Source organism: Hemitrygon akajei, chromosome 4, assembly GCF_048418815.1.
Source record: "Hemitrygon akajei chromosome 4, sHemAka1.3, whole genome shotgun sequence".
NCBI lineage: Eukaryota > Metazoa > Chordata > Chondrichthyes > Myliobatiformes > Dasyatidae > Hemitrygon > Hemitrygon akajei.
This window is the reverse complement of record NC_133127.1, coordinates 1,894,709-1,917,793: the sequence shown is the minus strand read 5'-3', so window position 1 is coordinate 1,917,793 and position 23,085 is coordinate 1,894,709. Positions and strand designations below refer to the sequence as shown.

Here is a 23,085-nt window from a genome sequence, read left to right as displayed (position 1 = left end):
ACACTTTTTAGATCCTTTCTCATTTCTTCAAATTTGGCCTTTTTCCAGTTTAGTACTTCAACCCGAAGACCAGATCTATCTTTATCCATGATCAAATTGAAACTAATGACATTATGATCAATGGAACCAAAGTGTTCCCCTACACAAACTTCCATCACCTGCCCTAACAACGTTGTGCTATCCATGTAACCTACTCTAGAAACTGCCTAGAATTTCCCTACTGCATAGCCCTCTAATTTTCTAAGCTCCATGTAGCTATCTAAGAGTCTCTTAAAAGACCCTGTTGTATTCATTTCCACCAGCATCACTGGCAGTCCACCCAGCACTGTCTGTGTGAAAAACTTACCTCTGCCATTCCCCCCACCCACCGTTATACCTACTTCCAAGCACCTTAAACCTGTGCTCCATCGTGTTAACCATTTCAGTCCTGGGAAAAAGCCTCTGACTATACACACGATCAATGCCTCTCATCATCTTATACACCTCTATCAGGTCATCTCTCATCCTCCGTCGCTCCAAGGAGAAAAGGCCGAGTTCACTCAGCCTATTCCCATAAGGCATGCTCCCTAATTCAGGCAACATCCTTGTAAATCTCCTCTCCACCCTTTCTATGGCTTCCACATCCTTCCTGTAGTGAGGTGACCAGAACTGAGCACAGTACTCCAAGTGGGGCCTGACCAGGGTCCTATATCGCTGTAACATTACCTCTCAGCTCTTGAACTCAATTCCACGATTGATGAAGGCCAATGCACCATATGCTTTCTTAACCACAGAGTCAACCTGCGCAGCAACTTTGAGTGTCCTATGGACTCAGACCCCAAGATCCCTCCGATCCTCCACACTGCCAAGAGTCTTACCATTAATATTATATTCTGTCTTCAAATTTGACCTACCAAAATGAACAACTTCACACATTTATCTGGGTTGAACTCCATCTGCCACTTCTCAGCCCAGTTCTGTGTTCTATTGATATCCCACTGACAACCCTCTGGACTATTCAGAACACTCCCAACCTTTGTGTCATCAGAAAATTTACTAACCTGTCCCTCCACTTCCTCATCTAGGTCATTTATAAAAATCACAAAGAGTAAGGATCCCAGAACAGATCCCTGAGGCACTCCACTGCTGACCAACCTCAATACAGAAGATGACCCGTCTACAACCACCCTTTTCCTTCTGTGGGCAAGCCAGTTCTGGATCCACAAAGCAATGTCCCCTTGGATTCCATGCCTCCTTACTTCTGAATGAGCCTTATCAAATACCTTACTGAAATCCATGTACACTACATCCACTGCTCTACCTTCATCAATGTGTTTTGTTACATCCTCAAAGAATTCAATCAGGCTTGTAAGGTACGACCTGCCCTTGACAAAGCTATGCTGGTTATCTCTAATCAGATTATGTCTCTCCAAATGTTTAAAAATCCTGCCTCTCAGGATCTCCTCTAACAACTTGCCCACCATGAAGTAAGACTGACTGGACTATAATTTCCTGGGTTATCTCTACCCACTTTCTTGAACAAGGGAACAGCACTTGCAACCCTCCAATCCTCCGGAATCTCTCCCATCCCCGTCGATGATGCAAAGATCATCGCCAGAGACTCAGCAACCTCCTCCCTCACTTCCCACAGTAGCCTGGGGTATATCATGTCTGGACCTGGAAACCTATCTAACTTAATGCTTTTTAAAAACTCCAGCACATCCTCTTTCTTTCTTTATTAATTAAGTACCTACGCTACCTCCTCTGACTCCATGCCTATGTTTCCACTATTGCACCCGATTGGTTCTATTCTCATACGGCTCATCCTCATGCTCTTCACATACTTGTAGAATGCTTTGGGTTTTCCTTAATCCTGCCCGGCAAGGTCTTCTCATGACCCCTTCTGGCTCTCCTAATTTCATTCTTAAGCTCCTTCATGGCAACCTTTTATTTTCCTAGAGCTCCAAACAGTACCTACCGGTAGTTTCTTGAACCTTTCGTAAGCTTTTCTTTTCTTCTTAAATGGTTTCAGTCTCAAGATGCTGGGGAGTAGGTACAGAGGAGATGTCAGGGGTAAGTTTTTTTACTCAGAGAGTGGTGAGTGTGTGGAATGGGCTGCCGGCAATGGTGGTGGAGGCGGATATGATAGGGTCTTTTAAGAGTCTTTTAGATAGGTACATGGAGCTTAGTAAAATAGAGGGCTTTTGGTAAGCCTAGTAATTTCTGAGTAGGGACATGTTCGGCACAACTTTGTGGGCTGAAGGGTCTGTATTGTGCTGTAGGTTTTCTATGCTTCTAACTAGATTTTGCACATCCTTTGTACACCATGGTTCCTTTACTCTACCATCCTTTCCCTGCCTCAATGGAAACATACCTAAGCAGAACAGCATGTTCCCTGAACATTTGCCACATTTCTTCAGAGGAGCGTTCCACTGTCATATCCGCCATCCTGCCTGTACTGTACAATGGGCAACCAAGGCCAATTCAGCAATAATGAAAGGAAAAATCGACCCTCCCTACCTGTTTCTTTGTCCTCAGCCTCTTCTTGTCAAAGCCTCTAAGTTCCCACTCTGAAGATTGCTGCCCCCCTAGACCCCACCTCTCTTCTATGATTTTACAAAAGCCTGTTTGCTGGTGCTCTGCCTGCCTCTCACTGCTTCCATTGCCTCTGATGCTTCCCGCGCCTGGGCGCTGGCTACCAACACCCCCACACAAGAAGAAAGAACTCACCACATTTGGTTAACAAGGGAGAAAGAGGTGTCTTTCTCGCCGCAGTGAGAAGGAAGAGCATCGGCCCTCTGAGTCATGTTACAGTCTGCCGTGCCGCTTCCCCAACTCAAGAAGCAGCAGAAAACGTGTGAGAGAGAGAGAGAGAGAGAGAGAGAGAGAGAGAGGGAGGGAGGGAGGGAGGGAGGGAGGGAGGGAGGGAGGGAGAGAGAGAGAGAGAGAGAGAGAGAGAGAGAGAGAGAGAGAGAGAGAGAGAGAGAGAGAGAGAGAGAGAGAGAGAGAGAGAGAGAGAGAGAGAGAGAGAGAGAGAGAGAGAGAGAGAGAATGAGAATGAATTCATTTGAGTGCAGAGACCTTCAACAGCCGCACCCACTCTCTCGGTGTTCCCATCTCCCATGACTCTGGGGAGGAACAGATCATCCACGGGGCCACACTCCAAAGGTACATGTCGACCAGGCCACTCCTGGAAATATCAAAGACACTGGGCCACTTGGCAAGCTCTGAGGGCAGGAACCCACCGCCATGAAGAACCACAGTTTGAGTACAACTGTAGATCACGGACTCTCGTGGGACCCCATGAGTTATGGGGGATCTGAGTTATAAGGAAATATTGAATAGGTTAGAACTTTATTCCTTGGAATGTAGAAGATTGAGAGCAGATTTTATTGAGGTATACAAAATTTTCCACTGAGGTTGTGTGGGACAACAACCGGAGGGCATGGGTTAAGGGTGAAAGGTGAAAAGTTTAAGGGGAACATCAGATGAAATGCCTCACAGAAGGTTGTAAGTGTGTGGAATGAACTACTGACACATGCAGTGCATGCCAGCTCGATTTAAGAAAAGTTTACGTACACAACGCTGGAAGAACTCAGCAGGTCAGGCAGCATCCATGAGAAAAGATTAGTCAACGTTTCGGGTTGAGACCCTTCATCAGGAATGATAGCTACATGGATAGTAGAGATATGGAGGGCGATGGTCCCGGGTGCAGGTCAATGGGAGTAGGCAGTTGAAATGGATCGGCACAGACAAGATGGGCCAAAGGGCCTGTTTCTGAGCTGTACGTTTCTATAATTCTACGGCATATGGTGAGCTACAGTGAAAAAGTGGTGTATCATTCACTTCATCACTTTTGTGTACTGTAATGAGGTAGAACAATCACAGAGTGCAGAATAAAGTGTCTTAGCGACAGAGAAAGTGCAGTGCAGATAGGCAACAAGGTGCAAGGTCACCTCGAGGTAGATTGTAAGGTCAAGGGTCTATCTTAGAGAGATGTGGGGGTCAGGAGTAGTTGCAGAAGATAGAGGTGAGGATCCTGTAACAGTCACCCCTGGGTGACCATCAGTGCCAGTGCCAGAGGGTTAAAGCTGGGGCAGGTGTCACTATCAGGGTCAGGATGGAGCCTGTGCCAGGGGTCAATGCAAGAAGTATCCTCCATAATAGTGCTGAAGATGAGGCGACTGGTTTTCAAACAGAGGCACTGTATAGTGAGGGCAAAATTGCAGTCAACAGGAGGATTTCAATGTAAAAGGTGGACAAAATCAAAAAGGGTGAATACGGGGCTGACGGTGTTGCATACGACCTCTCGCAGTTTATGGAATAAGGTCGATGAACTTGCAGCACAGTTGCAGATTGGCAGGTATGTAGGCATCACTGAATCATGGCTAAAAGATTATAGCCGGGAGCTTAATGTCCAAGGATACACATTGTATTGAAAGGACAGGCAGGAGGCAGAGGGGGCAGCGTGCTCTGTCGGTAGAACGAAGTGACATAGAGTCAAAAGGATTTGAATCATTGTGGATCGAGCTAAGGAACTGCAGGGGTAAATCCTGCCAGGGGTGGGAACTGAACTGAAGAGAGTGGAGAAGAGGAAGTTGGCTCACAAATTGAGAAACCTTGGAGACAGTGTGAGAGGGCAGATAGGCAGGTGATAGAGAAGGGATGTGCTCAGACCGATGGTTTGAAATGTGATTATTTTAATGCAAGGAGTATCATGAACAAAGCAGATGAGCTTAGAGTGTGGATCAGTACTTGGAGCTACGATGTGGTGGCCATTACAGAGACTTGGATGGCTCAGGGACAGGAATGGTTACTTAGAGTGCCAGGCTTTAGATGTTTCAGAAAGGACAGGGAGGGAGGCAAAAGAGGTGGGGGTGTGGCATCGCTGATCAGGGATAGTTTCACGGCTGCAGAAAAGGAGGAAGACTTGGAGGGATTGTCTATGTAGTCTCTGTGTGTGGAGGTTAGGAACAGGAAGGGTTCAATAACTCTACTGGGTGTTTTTTATAGACCACCCAATAGTAACAGGGACATTGAGGAGCAGATAGGGAGACAGATTCTGGAAAGGTGTAATAATAACAGGGTTGCTGTGGTGGGAGATTTTAATTTCCCAAATATTGATCGGCATCTCCCTAGAGTGAGGGCTTTAGATGGGGTGGAGTTTGTTAGGTGTGTTCAGGAAGGTTTCCTGACACAATATGTAGATAAGCCTACAGAGGAGAGGCTGTACTTGATCTCCTTTACCATAGCATTGGAGAGGGAGAGGAACAGATAAGTTAGGAGAGCATTTAATTGGAGTAAGGCTATCAAGCAGGAACTTGGAAGTGAAATTGGGAACAGATGTTATCAGGGAAATGTACGGAACAAATGGGGCAAATGTTTAGGGGATATTTGTGTGGAGTTCTGTACAGGTACGTTCCAAAGAGACAGGGAAAGGATGGTAGGGTACAGGAACCGTGGTGTACAAAAGCTGCTGAAAATCTAGTCAAGAAGAAAAGAAAAGCTTGAAAAAGGTTCAAAAAACTAGGTAAGGATAGAGATCTAGAAGATTATAAGGCTTGCAGGAAGGAGCTTAAGAAGGAAATTAGGAGAGCCAGAATGGGCCATGAGAGGGCCTTGGCGGGCAGGATTAAGAAAACCCCAAGGCATTCTACATGTATCTTAAGAACAAGAGGATAAGACGTGAGAGAATAGGATCAATCAAATGTGACAGTGGAAAAGTGTGTATGGAACCGGAGGAGATAGCGGAGTTAATTAATGAATACCTTGCTTCAGTATTCACTATGGAAAAGGATCTTGGCAATTGTAGGGATGACCTACAGTGGATTGAAAAGCTTGAACATACAGACATCAAAACAGAGGATATGCTGGAGCTTTTGGAAAGCATCAAGCTGGATAAGTCACTGGGCCCGGATGAGATGTACCCCAGGCTACCGTGGGAGGCGAGGGAGGAGATTGCTGAGCTTCTGGCAATGATCTTTGTATCTTCAATGGGGATGGGAGAGGTTCCAGAGGATTGGAGGGTTGCAGATGTTGTTCCCTTATTCAAGAAAGAGAGTAGAGATAGCCCAGGAAATTATAGACCAGTGAGTCTTACTTCAGTGGTTGGTAAGTTGATGGAGAAGATCCCGAGAGGCAGGATTTATGAACGTTTGGAGAGGCATAATATGATTAGGAATAGTCAGCATGGCTTTGTCAAAGGCAGGTCGTGGCTTACGAGCCTGATTGAATTTTTTGAGGATGTGACTAAACACGTTGATGAAGGTAGAGCAGTAGATGTAGTGTATATGGATTTCAGCAAGGCATTTGATAAGCTACCCCATGCAAGGCTTATCGAGAAAGTACGGAGGCATGGGATCCAAGGGGACATTGCTTTGTGCATCCAGAACTGGCTTACTCACAGAAGACAAAGATTGGTTGTAGATGGATCATATTCTGCATGGAGGTTGGTGACCAGTGATGTGCCTCAGGGATCTGTTCTGGGACCCTTACTCTTTTTGATTTTTATAAAAGACCTGGATGAGGAAGTGGAGGGATGGATTAGTAAATTTGCTGGTGACACAAAGGGTTAGAGGTGTTGTGGATAGTGTGAAAGGGCTGTCAGAGGTTACAACGGGACATTGATGGGATGCAAAACTGGACTGAGAAGTGGCAGATGGAGTTCAACCCAGATAAGTGTGAGGTGGTTCATTTTGGTAGGTCAAATATGATGGCAGAATATAGTATTAATGGTAAGACTCTTGGCAGTGTGGAGGATCAGAGGGATCTTAGGGTCTGAGTCCATAGGACACTCAAAGCTACTACACAGGTTGACTCTGTGGTTAAGAAGGCGTACTGTGTATTGGCCTTCATCAATTGTGGAATTGAGTTTAACAGCCAAGAGGTAACATTACAGCTATTCAGGACCCTAGTCAGACCCCACTTGCAGAGGAGATTTACAAGGATGTTGCCTGGTTTGGGGAGCATGCCTTAGAATAGGTTGAGTGAACACCAGAGGGGCAGAGAGACTTGGGAGTCCTCATGCAAGACTCCCAGAAGATTTACAGGTTGTGTCTGTGTTAAAGAAGCCAAATGCAAATGTTGGCATTTATTTCAAGGCCCCATATCTCAGAAAGAATGTGTTGTCATTGGAGAGAGTCCAGAGGAGGTTTATGAGGATGATTCTGGGAATGAAGGGGTTAACATATGAGGAGCGTTTGGCAGCTTTGGGCCTGTACACACTGGAATTTAGAAGAATGTTGGTGATCTCATTGAAACCTACCCAATGTTGAAAGGACGGGATAGGGTGGATGTGGAGAGGATGTTTCCTTTGGTGGGGGTGACCAGAACTAGAGGGCACAGCCTCAGAATTGAGGGGCGAGTCTTTAGAACAGAGGTAAGGAGGATATTTTTTTCGTCAGAGAGTAGCAAATCTGTGGAATGCTCTCCAGACGACAGTGGAGACCAAGTCCGTGCGGATATTTAAGGCAGAAATTGAAGATTAGAGGGAGGAAAAGAGGCGATATGAGAAGGAGTGAGGTAGGAAGAAAGGATGAGAAAGAGGCATTGAGGACAAGAGGAAGGGAGGAGGAGAGGAGGATATGAGTGAGATTAGAGGGAGGGAGGTGGGGTGGATCAGAGGGAGCGTGAAGGGAATGGTGAGAGGGGAGGGGAGGGAGTGAGGATGAGAGGGAGGAAGGGAAGTGGGGAGGATGAGAGGGATGGAGAAGGGGATGATTAGAGCAATGAGTGGGAGAGATGGAGTGGAGGAAGGGGAGATACAAAGGGAGGAGGAGGGAAGGAAAAGAAGAGGATTAGTGAGGGAGGTAGAGGGGAGGATGAGAGGGAGGGAGGAGGGGGATGAGAGGAAGGTGGGAGGAAGAAAGGATGAGAGAAAGGGACTGAGGTGAGGTGGACAAGAGGGAGGAAGGAGGAGAGGGGGAGGGGTGGATGAGAGGGAGTGAGGGGGAGGGAGCAAGGAGGGGAGGATTAGAGACAAGGATGAGATAAAGGGACTGAGGTGAGGTGGACAAGAGGGAGGAAGGAGGAGAGGGGAGGGGTGGATGAGAGGGAGTGAGGGGGAGTGAGGGGGAGGGAGGAAGGAGGGGAGGATTAGAGACAAGGATGAGATGAAGGATCAAAGGGAGGGATGGGAGGGGAAAGTGCATAAGGGGGATGGAGGGGAGAATTAGAGGGAGGGAGGATGAGAGGGAGGGAGGAGGGTGGGGAGAATGAGGGAGGAGTAGAGGGGAGGATTAGAGTAAGGTTGGAAGTTGAGAGGGGGAGAAGGGGAGAGGAAAGGTGGGAGGGAGGGGAGGGGAAAGTGCATAAGGGGGATGGAGGGGAGAATTAGAGGGAGGGAGGATGAGAGGGAGGAAGGAGGGTGGGGAGGATGAGGGAGGAGTAGAGGGGAGGATTAGAGTAAGGTTGGAAGTTGAGAGGGGGAGAAGGGGAGAGGAAAGGTGGGAGGGAGGGGAGGTTTAAAGGGAAGCAGCCTGGAGTAGAAGATGCGAGGGAGGGAGGAGGAGCGGGGGAAGAGGTTGGGAGGGGAAGAATAGAGGGAAGGAGAGATGAAGAGGGAGAGAAGGGTAGGAAGAGGAGGGAGGAAAGGAGGATCTGAGGGAATGGGGAGGAAAGGAAGGGAGAAGCGTAGGATGAGAGGGAGAGATGGAGTGGAGAATGAGGGGAAGGTAGGGAGGGAGGAGGAGGTGAGGAATAGAGAAAGTGGAGGATGTGGGAGGGTGGGCAGTGGAAAGGATTAGAGGGAGGGGAGGATGAGAGGGAGGGAGAAAGGGGGAGGAAACACAGAGGGAGGAAGGGAGGATGAGCGGGAGGGAGGGAGGGAGGGAGGAGATGAGAATAAGAAGGAGGAAAGGAGAAGGGGACAATTAAAGCAAGAGATTGAGGAGAATGAGAGGAAAGGTGGTGGAAGAGGGGTGGTTGAGAGGGAGTGGGGAGGGAAAGCTGAGAGGGCAGAAGGCCAGAGGAGTAGTTGAGAGGGAGGGATGAGGGAAGAATGAGAGGGAAAGAGGAGGGGAAAGAGGAGGGGACGATGAGAGGGGGAGGAGGGTGTCTGAGAGGGAGGGAGGAGTGGAGTATGATGGAATAGAGGTGGGGAGTATGAGGGACAGGAGGAAGGGGAGGATGAGGGAGGAGGGGATTAGAGGGAGGAGAGAAGGATTAGAGGGAGTGAGGGAGGAAGCAAAAAAGAGGGGGATGGCAGGATGAGAGGGAGAGTGGGAAGAAAGGAAGATGAAAGGGAGGGAGGAGGGGAGGATGAGAGCGAGGGTGGGAGGAGGGGACGAAAAGCAGGAGTGAAAATTGGAGGATGACAGGGACGGAAGGATTAAAGGGTGGGAGGGGAGGAGGCGGAGAGGATGGGTGTAGGGGAGCATGAGAGGGAGGGAGGAGAGAAGAATCAGAGGGAGGAAGGAGGAGGGGAGGATGAGAGGGAGGGAGGGAGTAGGAGAGAATGAGAGGGAGGGAAGTAGAAATGGAGGATTAAAGGGAGAGATTGATGAGGGATGGCATGGGGAAGAGGAGAGGGCAGAAGGCTGGAGGAGTGGATGAGAGGGAGGGAGGGTGGGAGATGAGGGTGAAAAGGAGGGAGGAGGGGAGTAAGCGAGGGACAGGAGGATGAGAGGGAGGGATTGAGGAGGGGAATAGCAGACGGGGAGGATGAGAGGGAGGAGGGGAGTATGAGAGGGAGGGTGGGAGGAGAGAGGATGAGAAGAGGATGATTAGTGGGAGGGAGGAGGGGGAAGCCAGAGGGATGGGGGGAAAGAGGAGGATGAGAGGGGCAGAGGAAGGAGAAGAGAAGGGAGGGAGGGGATAATGAGAGGACAGGAGGGATGGATTGGAAGGAGGGTATAGTGGGGAATGAAAGGGAGAGAAGGAGATGAGAGGGAGGCAAGGCAGAGGGATGTGTGAGGTTAGGAGGGGAGGATGAGAGGGAGAGAGAGGGGAGGAGGAGGAGGTTAGAGGGAGCAGAGGAGGGGAGGATGAGAGAGAGAGTGGGGAGGAGGAGAGAATGAGAGGGAGAGAGAACGGAGGGGAAGAAAGAGGGTGGGAGGCAGGAGGGGAGAATTAGGAGGAGAGTGGAGAATGATAGGGAGGTAGGAAGAGAGGATGAGCTGATGAGGAGGGGAGAATGAGAGGATCTGAGGGAGGGAGAAATAGAAGTAGAGGGAATGAGGGAGGGTGCAGAGAATGAGAGGGAAGGAGGAAGTACTGGAGGCTGAGAAGGAGGGCAAGAGAAGTGGATGATGAAAGTAAGGGAGGAGGGGAAGATGAGCGAATTGGAGGGAGGGCATAAGGGAGAATGAAAGGATGGATGAAAGAAGGGGAGTATTAGATAGAAGGAATGAGGAGGGTGGATGAGAGGGAGGAGGGGAGTACGATGGTGAGGGAGGTTGAAGGGGAAGGAGAGGGATTGGGAGGATGAAATGGAGGGTGGAGGGGGGAGGGGACAATGAAAGAGACGGGGAGGGGAGAATTAGAGGGAGCAGGATAGGAGGTGAGGATGAAGGGGAGGATGGGAGGCAGAGGCAGGAAGGGGTGGTGGATGAGAGGAAGGGAAGGTACAGTGGAGAATGAGAGAGTGGGGAAGATGAGAGGGCGGGAGGGAAAAGGGTGTATGAGCTAAGGAGGCGAGAGAGTAATGATGGGAGGGAGAGGGAGGGGACTATTGCAGCAGGGGTGGATGAGAGGGGAGGGAGATGGAGCGGGATGGGGAGGGTGAGAGGGATGGGGTAGGGGGTGTGAGAGGGATGGGGTAGGGGGGTGTGAGAGTGTGAGAAGGTTGGGGAGGGGAGTCTGAGAGGGAGGGAGGTGGCTGGATGAGAAAGATGTAGGGAGCAAGATGAGGAGGAGGATGAAAGGGGGAGGAATGAGGGGAGGATGGGGAGGGAGAAGGACTGTTAGAGGAAGGGAATGTGGAGAGTTGGATGAGAGAGGGGCAGGATGAGGGGGTGGGTGTGAAGGAGAGGGTGTGGAGGAGGAAGGGGAGGATGAGGGGGTGTGGAGGATGAGGTTGAGGGAGAGGGAGGGGGAAGATGGGGGGAGGGAGGATAGGACGGAGGGTTGCGGGTAAGGAGAGGACCTCTCTCCAGAGATGGCAGAGAGGGGATTCCGGGGGCTTGGGACAGAATCTGGTCGGGCGTACCGGCGGTGAAGGGCTTTCTCGGGGGATATGCAGAGATACCGGCGCTTTACGGATGGGTCTGGGCAATGGAAGACCCATTGCATTACCTGAGCTGAGTGTCCTGAATCACCCAGCTGGTGGGAGAGATGCCCCATAAGGTGAGGCAACTCCGTAGCTGGTTCAGTGGGGATGCTGAGCACATCAGGAGCGATTCGGAACGGGGAATGACGAACTGCCGGAAAGAGAGCGTAAGCAGTGGTAGATGAGGGGCCCATCCCAGGAGGGGGGAAGGACCTGGGTCTCTGTAACAAAGGGTGAATACTGGGGATCCAGCTCCGAGGGGTGAGTTGTGTCACTTGGCCTGGTTCTGACTTGGGGCCCGGGTTCCCACCGCACCTCGCATCCCGCACGGTGAACGGTGCCGGTCCGTTCCCTGGTGAATCCCTTGGGCAGGGTCCGGAGCCGTAACCCAGGGGTCCCATATCCGGGGTGGGGTGCGTCAGTTCCATCACTGAGGGTGCGAGGGCCGGTCGCGTATCTCAGGGTCGTTTCCGAAATGGGTGGGTCCGAAACCGGGAAGGGGCGGGCTGGGGGTGGTCCCGGGCACTCCTGGCTCTGACGCCCGCCGTTGGGCTTCGCACTCGGACTCGGACTGCCACGGCCGGCCGTACCGCCCGGACCCACCGAGCCGTCGGGATGGAGTCGCGGATCCTCACCCTGCTACTCGTCCTCCGTCTCCCGGCTCTGCTCCCCGGCGCGTCCATCCCACCCGAGCCGCGAATGTCCCCGGGTCCCGGGACGCCCAGCTATCCAAAACCGTCCGCTCCACCGTCCGGCAGCGCGGAGACAGGTGAGACCGGACACTCGGTCGACTTGTGAGGTGGGTTAGTACCGGATCCCTTGTTGTTTGGCCGAATTTGCTACGCGAGGCAAAAATCTGAAACTTGGAGGAAACTACATTCAGAATCGGATCGAATTCAAAAATCTGAAGGGGATTTAGAAATCCTCGTGCAGGATTCCCTAAAAGTTAATTTCCAAGTCGAGTCGGTGATGAGGAAGGCGAAAGCAATGTTAGCATTCATTTCAAGCGCGCTGGAATATAAACGCAAGAATGAAATGCCGAAGCTTGATAAGTCGTGAGTTAGACTGCACTTGGAGTATAGGGAGCGGTTTGGGGCCCCTTCTGTAAGAAAAGGTGTGCTGACATTGGAAAAGTTCCAGGTGAGGCGCACGAGAATGATTCCGGGAATGAAAGGGTTAAAGTATTAGGCGCGTTTGATGGTCATGGAGTTTAGAAGAATGAGGAGGGATTTCATCCAATACTGGATGCCTGGGTAGAGTGGATGTGGAAAAGCTGTTTCCTGTAGTGAGAGAGTCTAGGACGGTGGGGTGGGGGGGCACAAACTCGGAACAGAGGGGCGTCCATTTAGAACAGAAACAAGGAGAATAGCCAGGCAGCGGTGAGCCTGTGGAATTCGCTGCCGCAGGCGTCCGTGAAGGCCAAGTCACTGGGTACATTTAATGAGGAGATGAAAGTTTTTTGATCAAGTATTGAAGACTTTCGCTGAAGCAATCTTCTTAAGAATTAGTAACAGCAAACGAGCTCAACCCCGCAATCGAACCATCCCCTTTGTGAGGGCAGGAGTAAAGCCACCCACAGGGATTCTGGGCCAGGAGACACAACTGCACATCGTCAAGACCACCCCGAAACCAGCCATCCTCCTGGTCTCCCAGGCAGTAAAACACATCAGCTGACAGTGTCCTGGGAGGAGCGTCTGCGGAGGCCCCTGAGAGGAAGCTTGCTAGAGATGAGTAACCGCCGCTGTCAGAGGGACAGAGTGCGGGCCCATTGAAATGGGGGGCCGGGGCTTCGCCTGACAGTCTCACAGAGCCTCAGTGCATTGGGCCCCGCTGCTACAAGGCAGCAGAAACCATGGGCAGCAGAGAAAGCCTCAAGATGGCTCTGGATGAAGTGAGCAAGTCCTTGGGATCTGCAGCACAGTTACTTGAACACCTCCTGGTTGGATCATCCAGGGCCAGGTCGGCTGGGCGAGGGTGTCTGATGTTGAAAGCCTGGAACCTCCCAATGACCCCAGGGTACATCAATGATGATGTGATCAGAGCATCTTGATATGTATTCATCAAAAAATGGAGCAGAGATTGATAGGGTCTTGATTAATCAGGGCGTGAATGGTTATGGGGAATAGGCAGGAGACTGGGGCTGAGAGGGATAAATCTGCCGCCGTGGAATGGCAGAGTAGATTCAATGGGTCAAATGGCATAATTCTGCACCCGTGTCTCATGAAAATAGTTGTTTTGAGGCAACAGTTCAACCCAAAGACAAAGGAGGCTTAGTGAGTTAGTGTTCATGGATTAATAGCAGAGGGGAAGAAGCTGTCCCAAAAATGTTGAGTGTGGGTTTTCAGGCTTCTAGAAATCTAGAGCATGTTACAGGCCCTTCAGCCCACAATGTTGTGATGACCATGTAACCTACTCTGCCTAGAATTACCCTACCGCATAGCCCCCTATTTTTCTAAGCTCCATGTACCTATCTAAGAGTCTTTTAAGAGATCCTATTGTATCTCTATGTGAAGAACTCTGACATCCCCCTTGTACCTACTGCCAAGCACCTTAAAACTATGCCCCTTCATGTCAGCCATCTCAGCCCTGGGGAAAAGCCTCTGACTATCCACACGATCAATGCCTCTCATCATCTTATACACCTCTATCAGGTCACATCTCAGCCTCCGTCACTCCAAGGAGAAAAGTCCGAGTTCACTCAACCTATTCTCATAATCCAGGCAACATCTTTGTAAATCTCCTCTGCACTCTACAGTATCCATATCCCTTCTGTAGTGAGGCGACCAGAACTGAGCACAGTGGGGTCTGACCAGGGTCCTATGTAGCTGTAGCATTACCTCTCGGCTCTTGAACTCAATCCCACGGTTGATGAATGCCAACACACCATACACCTTCTTAACAACACTGTCAACCTGCGCAGCAGCTTTGAGTGTCCTATGGACACGGACCCCAAGATCCCTCTGTTCCTCCACACTGACAAGAGAAGAGGGCATGTCTCACCCTTTCCTGCTGACCCCTGGATGAGGACGGGTGCCCGTTCCCTCGGCTCCCCCTTCCTGAAGTCCACAATCAATTCCTTGTCTTACTGACACTGAGTACAGGGTTGTTGTAGTGACACCACTCAAACATTTGCTCCTGTATGGCTCCTTCTAAAGTTCTGTCAGCACTCGATGGTGTTTGAGCTGTACCCAGCCACACAGTCATGGGTGTAGAGAGAGAAGAGCAGGGGGCTAAGCAGGTGCCCCTCAGCGAGGAGGAGGAGGTCTGATGGATTGTTCTAGGCTGGGCAGCAGCGACAGGGGTTGGGGGGGGACGCAGAGGTTCTGGGAAGGCCAAGGCTTGATGGACACAGGCTCAATGACCTCACCTCTTCTCCATACATTGTGCAGGGACTCCGAGCTTGAATGTGGAGGCTCCAGAACACATTCCAGGGGACGTGTCAGATGGATCCACACAGCAGGAAGGTCAGTCAGAGAGGACATTGCTCCCCTCCCCGGTCTCCATGGGTTTGCTGTCTTCTCCTGGGTCTCCACGGGGTTGCTGTATTGTCCTCCAGGTGTCTACAAGATCCCCATCTCCCCTTGGGTCACCTTCTCCTCCCCAAGGCCACTGGAAGGTCACTCTCCTCCAAAGGGTAATTGTGATGTCACTGTCTGCCTCCCAGGGTCAACATGGGGTCACCTTCTCCCTCTAAGGTCACCACTGGGGAAACCGTCTGATCTCGGGGTCACAGGGCTTGTCCTATTAGGTACTGCACATCACAAGATGATGCCGACCAGGTTTGTCCTGACCATCACACCACATCACCCCCAACCTTGTCCATCTTTGTCCTGGCACCCCCCAATTGTTTCCATGAGCTCGTTCCTCACCCCAGACACTCAGTTTCCCTCCACACCCTCCGCTCAACCCTCTGCACCCCTCCCCCCACATCAGACTCTCCCACCCGTTCTTCTTGCGGAAAAGATCCCAGAATTCGGGGCTGGAAATCCTGACGGAGTGAGCAATCCCAGTCCTAGGAGGAACCCGGTTCACCAGGGCAATGAAGGGGTTACTGTGTGAACTGCGTGAATTTATCCACCTGCCTGGCCCTGCTCTGATCCCAACCCGTGGTGTTTCCTACAGAGTGTCCCCCTCTGGGGCTGGAGTCACTGAGGGTGGAGGACACACAGCTGACAGCTTCCAGCTACCTGAGGGAGGGGCTCGGACCCCACCGGGGGAGGCTCAACATTCAGGTCAGCCTGCCAGAGGGTTTGTGGGTGCAGAGAAATGGAAGGGTGGGGGGGAGAAGGGTGGGGTGTATGGGGAAGGGTGGGGGGAGACGGGTGGGGTGTATGGGGAAGGGTGGGGTGTATGAGGAAGGGTGGGAGGGGAGATGGGTGGGGTGTATGGGGAAGGGTGGGGGGAGATGGTGGGGTGTATGGGGAAGGGTTGAAGGGGAGATGGTGGGGTGTATGAGGAAGGGTGGGGTGTATGAGGAAGGGTGGGGGGAGACGGGTGGGGTGTATGGGGAAGGGTGGGGTGTATGAGGAAGGGTGGGAGGGGAGATGGGTGGGGTGTATGGGGAAGGGTGGGGGGAGATGGTGGGGTGTATGGGGAAGGGTTGAAGGGGAGATGGTGGGGTGTATGAGGAAGGGTGGGGTGTATGAGGAAGGGTGGGGGGAGAAGGGTGGGGTGTATGGGGAAGGGTGGGGGGAGACGGGTGGGGTGTATGGGGAAGGGTGGGAGGGGAGATGGGTGGGGTGTATGGGGAAGGGTGGGGGGAGACGGGTGGGGTGTATGGGGAAGGGTGGGGGGGAGACGGTGGGGTGTATGGGAAAGGGTGGGGGGGAGACGGTGGGGTGTATGGGGAAGGGTGGGGTGTATGAGGAAGGGTGGGGGGGAGATGGGTGGGGTGTATGGGAAAGGGTGGGGGGGAGATGGTGGGGTGTATGGGGAAGGGTTGAAGGGGAGATGGTGGGGTGTATGGGAAAGGGTGGGGGGGAGATGGTGGGGTGTATGGGGAAGGGTTGAAGGGGAGATGGTGGGGTGTATGGGGAAGGGTTGAAGGGGAGATGGTGGGGTGTATGGGGAAGGGTGGGGGGAGACGGTGGGGTGTATGGGGAAGGGTGGGGGGAGACGGTGGGGTGTATGGGGAAGGGTGGGGTGTATGAGGAAGGGTGGGGGGGAGATGGTGGGGTGTATGGGGAAGGGTTGAAGGGGAGATGGTGGGGTGTATGGGGAAGGGTGGGGGATGAGTAGGAGAGTTTGTAAGTGGCAGGGGAAATGGTATGGGAGGAGAGAGAAGGGTGGGTCATATTAGGAGGGAAGATAAAGGAGCAGAAATGAGGAACAGGGATTGTAGGTGGGAGGGAGTTGATCGGTGGTTTGTACGGGGGTAAAGCTGTGGGGAGGGTGTTCTACAGGGAGGGGAAGGGTATGGGGAGGGTGTTAGTTCGATGGGGGGAAGGGGAGGAGTGGGGAAGTGTGGGGGAAGGATGTTTATTGTACGGGGGGGTGGGTGGATTGTACTGAGGAGGGGGTTTATTGTACAATGCGGATTGTACTGAGGAAGTGTGTGGGAGGGTATTAGTTGTACAGGGGCAGATGGATAGATTGTAATGGGAAAGGGTGACAGTTGTACAGGGAGAAGGGACGTGGGTGGACTGTACTGGGGAAGGGTGTTTATTGTACAGGGAGGGGGAAGATTGGCAGGATTTTCTGGGGATGGGTGTTAGTTGTACAGGGAGGGGGGAGGTAGGTGGATTGTACTGGAGAAATGTGTGAGGAGGGTGGTAGTTAGACCATAAGACATGAATAGAATCAGGTCGCAAACACGAGGAAATCTGCAGATGCTGGAAATTCAAACACACACAAAATGCTGGTGGAACACAGCAGGCCAGGCAGCGTCTATAGGGAGAAGCGCTGTCGACGTTTCGGGCTGAGACCCTTCGTCAGGACTAACCGAAAGAAAAGATAATAAGAAATTTGAAAGTAGTGGGGGGAGGGGGGAAATGTGAAATGATAGGAGAAGATCGGAGGGGATGGGATGAAGCTAAGAGCTGGAAAGGTGATTGGTGAAAGTGATACAGAGCTGGAGAAGGGAAAGGATCATGGGACGGGAGGCCTCAGGAGAAAGAAAGGGGGGTGGGGAGCACCAGAGGGAGATGGAGAGCTGGCAAGGAGTGATTGTGAGAGGGACAGAGAGAGAAAAGGAAAAATAAACAAACAAACAAATAAATAAATAAATACGGAATGGGATAAGAAGGGGAGGAGGGGCATTAACGGAAGTTAGAGAAGTCAATGTTCATGCCATCAGGTTGGAGGCAAACCAGCCGGTATATAAGGTGTTGTTCCTCCAACCTGAGTTTGGATTCATTTTGACAGTAGAGGAGGCCATGGATAGACATATCAGAATGGGAATGGGATGTGGAATTACAATGTGTGGCTACTGGGAGATCCTGCTTTCTCTGGCGGACCGAGCGTAGGTGTTCAGCGAAATGGTCTCCTAGTCTGCGTCGGGTCTCACCAATGTATAAAAGGCCATACCGGGAGCACTGGACACAGTACACCACACCAGCCGACTCACAGGTGAAGTGTCACTTCACCTGGAAGGACTGTCTGGGGCCCTGAATGGTGGTGAGGGAGGAAGTGTAAGGGCAGCAGGCTAGGCAGCATCAAGTGTAGCACTTAAAACCATAGAACCATAGAACATTACAGCACAGAAACAGGCCTTTTGGCCCTTCTTGGCTGTGCCGAACCATTTTTCTGCCTAGTCCCACTGACCTGCACCTGGGCCATATCCCTCCAAACCACTCTCATCCATATACCTGTCCAAGTTTTTCTTAAATGTCAAAAGTGAGCCCGCATTCACCATTTCATCTGGCAGCTCATTCCACACTCCCACCACTCTCTGCGTGAAGAAGCCCCCCTAATGTTCCCTTTATCGAGAACGAACTGGCATTTGGCCGGGTTGATCGTGAGGCCAAAATCACTCAGGCGGGAATAGAGTTGTCGGAGGTGGGACAGATGCTCCTGACGACTACTGCTGGCTATAAGGATGTTGTCCAAATAGATGATCGCAAAGTCCAGGTCGCGTCCCACCGCATCCATTAGCCGCTGGAACGTCTGTGCGGCATTCTTCAGGCCGAACGGCTTTCGGAGGAACTCAAACAGGCTGAACGGGGTGATGAGTGCTGTTTTGGGGATATCTTCAGGGTGTACCAGGATTTGATGGTATCCCCGGACGAGGTCTACTTTGGAAAAGATTCTTGCCCCGTGCAGGTTTGCTGCAAAGTCCTGTATGTGCGGCACGGGGTAGCGGTCTGGAGTTGTAGCCTCGTTCAGTCCGCGGTAGTCGCCGCATGGTCTCCAGCCCCTGGTTGCTTTGGGCACCATGTGCAGGGGGGAGGCCCATGGGCTGTTGGACCGCTGTATGATCCCCAATTCCTCCATCCTCTTGAACTCCTCCTTCGCCGGGCGGAGCTTTTCTGGGGGGAGCCTTCGTGAGCTGGCGAGGAGGGGTGGTCCCTGGGTCGGGATGTGGTGCTGTACCCCGTGTCTGGGCATGGCTGCTGCGAACTGCAGTGCCAGAATCGATGGAAAGTCCACCAGGATTCTGGTGAATTCGTTGTCTGACTGCGTGACGGAGTCCAGGTGTGGGGCCGGCAACTTGGCTTCACCCAGGGAGAACGTCTGGAAAGTCTCGGCATGTACTAGTCTTTTCCCTTGCAAGTCGACCAGCAGGCTGTGAGCTCGCAAGAAGTCCGCCCCCAGGAGTGGTTGGGCCACCGTGGCCAGTGTGAAGTCCCACGTGAACCGGCTGGCGCCGAACTGCAGCTGCACTGTGCGGGTGCCGTAGGTCCATATCGTGCTGCCGTTTGCGGCCCTCAGGGTGGGTCCTGGCTTCCTGTTGCGGGTGTCGTACCCCGTTGGGGACAAGACGCTGATTTCCGCTCCGGTGTCTACCAAGAAGCGGCATCCCGACTGTTTGTCCCAGACGTACAAGAGGCTGTCCTGGTGGCCAGCCGCCATAGTCATTAGCGGCAGCTGGACCTGACCCTGGCCCTTGCAGGGCGGGCGACAACGGCGGGCTTCTGTGTCTCACCACTGGTGGCAGAAACACCACTGTTCACTGGCCTCCTCACTCCTGCCTCTGTGTTGTGTGCGCCCCCCTGCCGGGCCTGGTCTGGTCCGCTGGTGGACGCGTGGCCTGGTAATCTGACCGACAGACGTCACACTCTCCCTCTTGGCTTTCCACAGCACGTCTGCCCGGGCCGCCACCTTCCAGGGGTCCCTGAAATCTGCGTCGGCCAGCAGCAGATGTATGTCCTTGGGCAGTTGCTCTAGGAACGCTTGCTCGAATATGAGGCAGGGCTTGTGTCCATCAGCCAGGACCAGCATCTCGTTCATCAATGCTGACGGCAGCCTGTCTCCAAAACCGTCCAGGTGAAGCAGGCGGGCACCCCGCTCACACCGTGAGAGGCCAAAGGTCCCAATGAGCAGCGCTTTGAATGCTTCATATTTGCCTTCTTCCGGGGGCGTCTGTACAAAATCCGCAACCTGGGCAGCCGTCTCCTGGTCAAGGGTGCTCACCACGTGGTAGTAACATGTGGAATCAGAGGATATCTGCCGAATCTGGAACTGGGCTTCTGCTTGGCTAAACCACACGCATGGTCGCAGCGTCCAGAAAGTCAGCAGTTTTAGCGAAACTGTGTGAACAGATGAAGAGTCGGTCACCTTCGGTCCAAATCCCATTTGGTCCGTCGGGGTCACCAATGTAGCGATGTGCTACACACAGCGCTGAAATAACGACACGCAGTCGGTAAGTCATTTCGAGACTAGTTTATTCAAACTTCGCGGCACTGACATTTAATCCCTAGCACCCGCCCTCTCCAGGCGGAAATGATGTCAGAGGTGCATTACCAAAGTCTCTCCCCGCGCGCTGGCTATTTGTGAGCCGGTTCGCCTGCGCAGAAAGTGGGTCGCCACAGTAAGAACTATTTCCGCTAGACGGAGGAGAGTGGTGGTAGAGGGGAATTGGTTAGGTCTGGAATCCAAAGAGAAGTGAAGAGCTTTGAGACCTTCCTGGTGGGGGATTGAGGTATATAGGGACTAGACGTCCATGGTGAAAATAATGCGGTGGGGGCCAGGGAACTTAAAATCATAGAAAAAATTCAAAGCGTGAGAAGTGTCATGAACATAGGTGGGAAGAGATTGAACAAGGGGGGATAAGACAGTGTCAAGGTATGCAAAAATGAGTTCAGTGGGGCAGGAGCAAGCTGAGACAATGGGTCTACCTGGACAGGCAGGTTTGTGGATCTTGGGTAGGAGGTAGAAACGGGAAGTGCGGGGTGTGGGAACTATGAGGTTGGTGGCAGTGGATGGGAGATCCCCAGAGCTGATAAGGTTGATGATGGTATAGGAGACAATGGCCTGGTGCTCCTTAGTGGGATCATGATCAAGGGGTAAATAAGAGGAGGTATCAGAGAGTTGTCGCTGTGCCTCGGCCAGGTAGAGGTCAGTACGCCAGACTACAACAGCGCCCCCCCCCCCCCCTTAGCGGGTTTTATAGTGAGGTTGGGATTGGTGTGGAGGGAGTGGAGAGCAGAGCATTCGGAAAGAGTTAGGTTGGAATTGGAACAGGGTGCAGTGAAGTCGAGACAGTTGATGTTCCGTTGGCAATTAGCAATAAAGAGATCCAGAGCAGGCAGAAGACCAGAGCAGGGTGTCCATGAAGAGGAGAAGGGTTGAAGATGGGAGAAGGGGTCATCAGTGGGGGTAGGAGAGTCCTTGCCGAAAAAGTAGGCTCAAAGACGGAGCCGGCGGAAGAAGAGTTCAGCGTCATGGCGTACGCAGAACTCACTGAGGTGTGGGCGAAGGGGGACAAAGCTGAGGCCCTTACTGAGGACAGAGCGCTCTGCCTCAGAGAGCTGACGGTCGGAGGGGATGGTAAAGACCCGGCACGGATGAGAGATGGGATCAGAGGGGGGAGGGAGGCTGGTAGTGTCAGTGGAGAGGGGAGGGTTGGGGTGAGAGGAAGATGGAGCCTCTGAGGGCCCAGGAGCTGACGATGGGATCTGAGGGAGAGGGGATTGCAGCATGGTGGTGGGGGAAGGTGAGACGGGAGACACAATCGCAGCATGTGAAGACCCAGCCTGGAGTTCAAGGCTGGAGTCGCAGTCGGTGGTTGCGCAATCACTCTGAAGCTGTCCATGGTCGTTGGAACACACGGTGATGGTACTGGAGTCCGGGTTTTGAATATGCCCTGGGTTTTCAATACATCCTTGTAAATCTCCTCTGCACCCTTTGGATAGTTTCCACAACCTTCTTGTAGTAAGATGACCAGAACTGAGCACAGTATTCCAAGTGGGGTCTGACCAGGGTCCTATATAGATGTAAAATTACTTCTTGGCTCTTAAACTGAATCCTGCAGTTGATGAAGGCCAATACACTGTACGCCTTCTTAACCACAGAGTCAACCTGCACAGCTGCTTTGAGTGTCCTATAGACTCAGACCCCACGATCCCTCTGATCCTCCACACTGCCAAGAGTCTTACCATTAATACTATATTCTGCCATCATATTTGACCTACCAAAATGAATGAACTCACACTTATCTGGGTTGAACTCCATCTGCCACTTCTCAGCCCAGTTTTGCATCCTATCGATGTCCCGCTGTAACCTCTGACACCCCTCCACACTATCCACAACACCCCCAACCTTTGTGTCATCAGCAAATTTACTAACCCATCCCTCCACTTCCTCATCCAGATCATTTATAAAAATCACAAAGAGTAAGGGTCCCAGAACAGATCTTTCTGGGACTTTCACAATAAGCCTTACATGGGGTACCTTATCAAATGCCATGCTGAAATCCATATACACTACACCTACTGCTCTTCCTTCATCAATGTGTTTAGTGACATCCTTAAAAAATTCAATCAGCCTCATAAGGCACGACCTGCCTTTGACAAAGCCATGCTGACTATTCCTAATCATATTATGCCTCTCCAAAAGTTCATAAATCCTGCCTCTCAGGATCTTCTCCATCAACTTACCAACCACTGAAGTAAGACTCACTGATCTATAATTTCCTGGGCTATCTCTACTCCCTTTCTTGAATAATGGAACAACATCCGCAACCCTGCAATCATCCGGAACCTCTCCCGTCCCCGTTGATGATGCAAAGATCACTGCCAGAGGCTCAGCAATCTCCTCCCTCACCTCCCACAGTAGACTGGGGTACATCTCATCCGGTCCGGGTGACTTATCCAACTTGATGCTTCCAAAAGTTCCAGCACATCCTCTTCCTGAATATCTACATGCTCAAGCTTTTCAGTCTGTTGCAAGTCATCACTACAATCACCAAAATCCTTTTCCATAGTGAATACTGAAGTGAAGTGTTCATTAAGTACCTCTGCTATCTCCTTCGGTTACATACACACTTTTCCACTGTCACACTTGATTAGTCCTATTCTCTCACGCCTTATCCTCTCCTGGGTAAATCTCCTGGACCTGATGGAACGCACCCTCGGGTTCTGAAGGAAGTAGCTGGAGGGATTGCAGAGGCATTGACGATGATCTTTCAAGAATCATTAGATTCTGCCATTGTACTCTGCTATTTAAGAAGGGTGAGAGGCAGCAGAAAGGAAACTATAGACCTGTTAGCCTGACATCAGTGGTTGGGAAGTTGTTGGAATCGATTGTTAGGGATGAGATTACGGAATACCTGGAGGCACATGACAAGATAGGCCAAAGCCAACATGGTTTCCTGAAAGGAAAATCCTGCCTGACAAACCTACTGCAATTCTTTGAGGAAATTACAAGCAGGGTTGACAAAGGAGATACAGTAGACATGGTGTACTTGGATTTTCAGAAGGCCTTTGACAAGGTGCCACACATGAGGCTGCTTATCAAGATAA

The 23,085-nt window shown here is 51.8% G+C and overlaps 1 protein-coding gene across 1 annotated transcript in view; it reads left to right on the top strand.

Moving 5' to 3' along the window:
- Window positions 1-11,713: 11,713 nt before the first annotated feature.
- LOC140726061 (inactive carboxypeptidase-like protein X2) overlaps window positions 11,714-23,085 on the top strand; it is a 144,003-nt gene continuing 132,631 nt past the window's right edge. Inside the window, 3 exon segments of the mRNA XM_073041974.1 lie at window positions 11,714-11,954; window positions 14,575-14,649; window positions 15,308-15,417. Of these exon segments, the coding sequence (XP_072898075.1) occupies window positions 11,801-11,954; window positions 14,575-14,649; window positions 15,308-15,417 (339 nt within the window). The 5' untranslated portion in view covers window positions 11,714-11,800.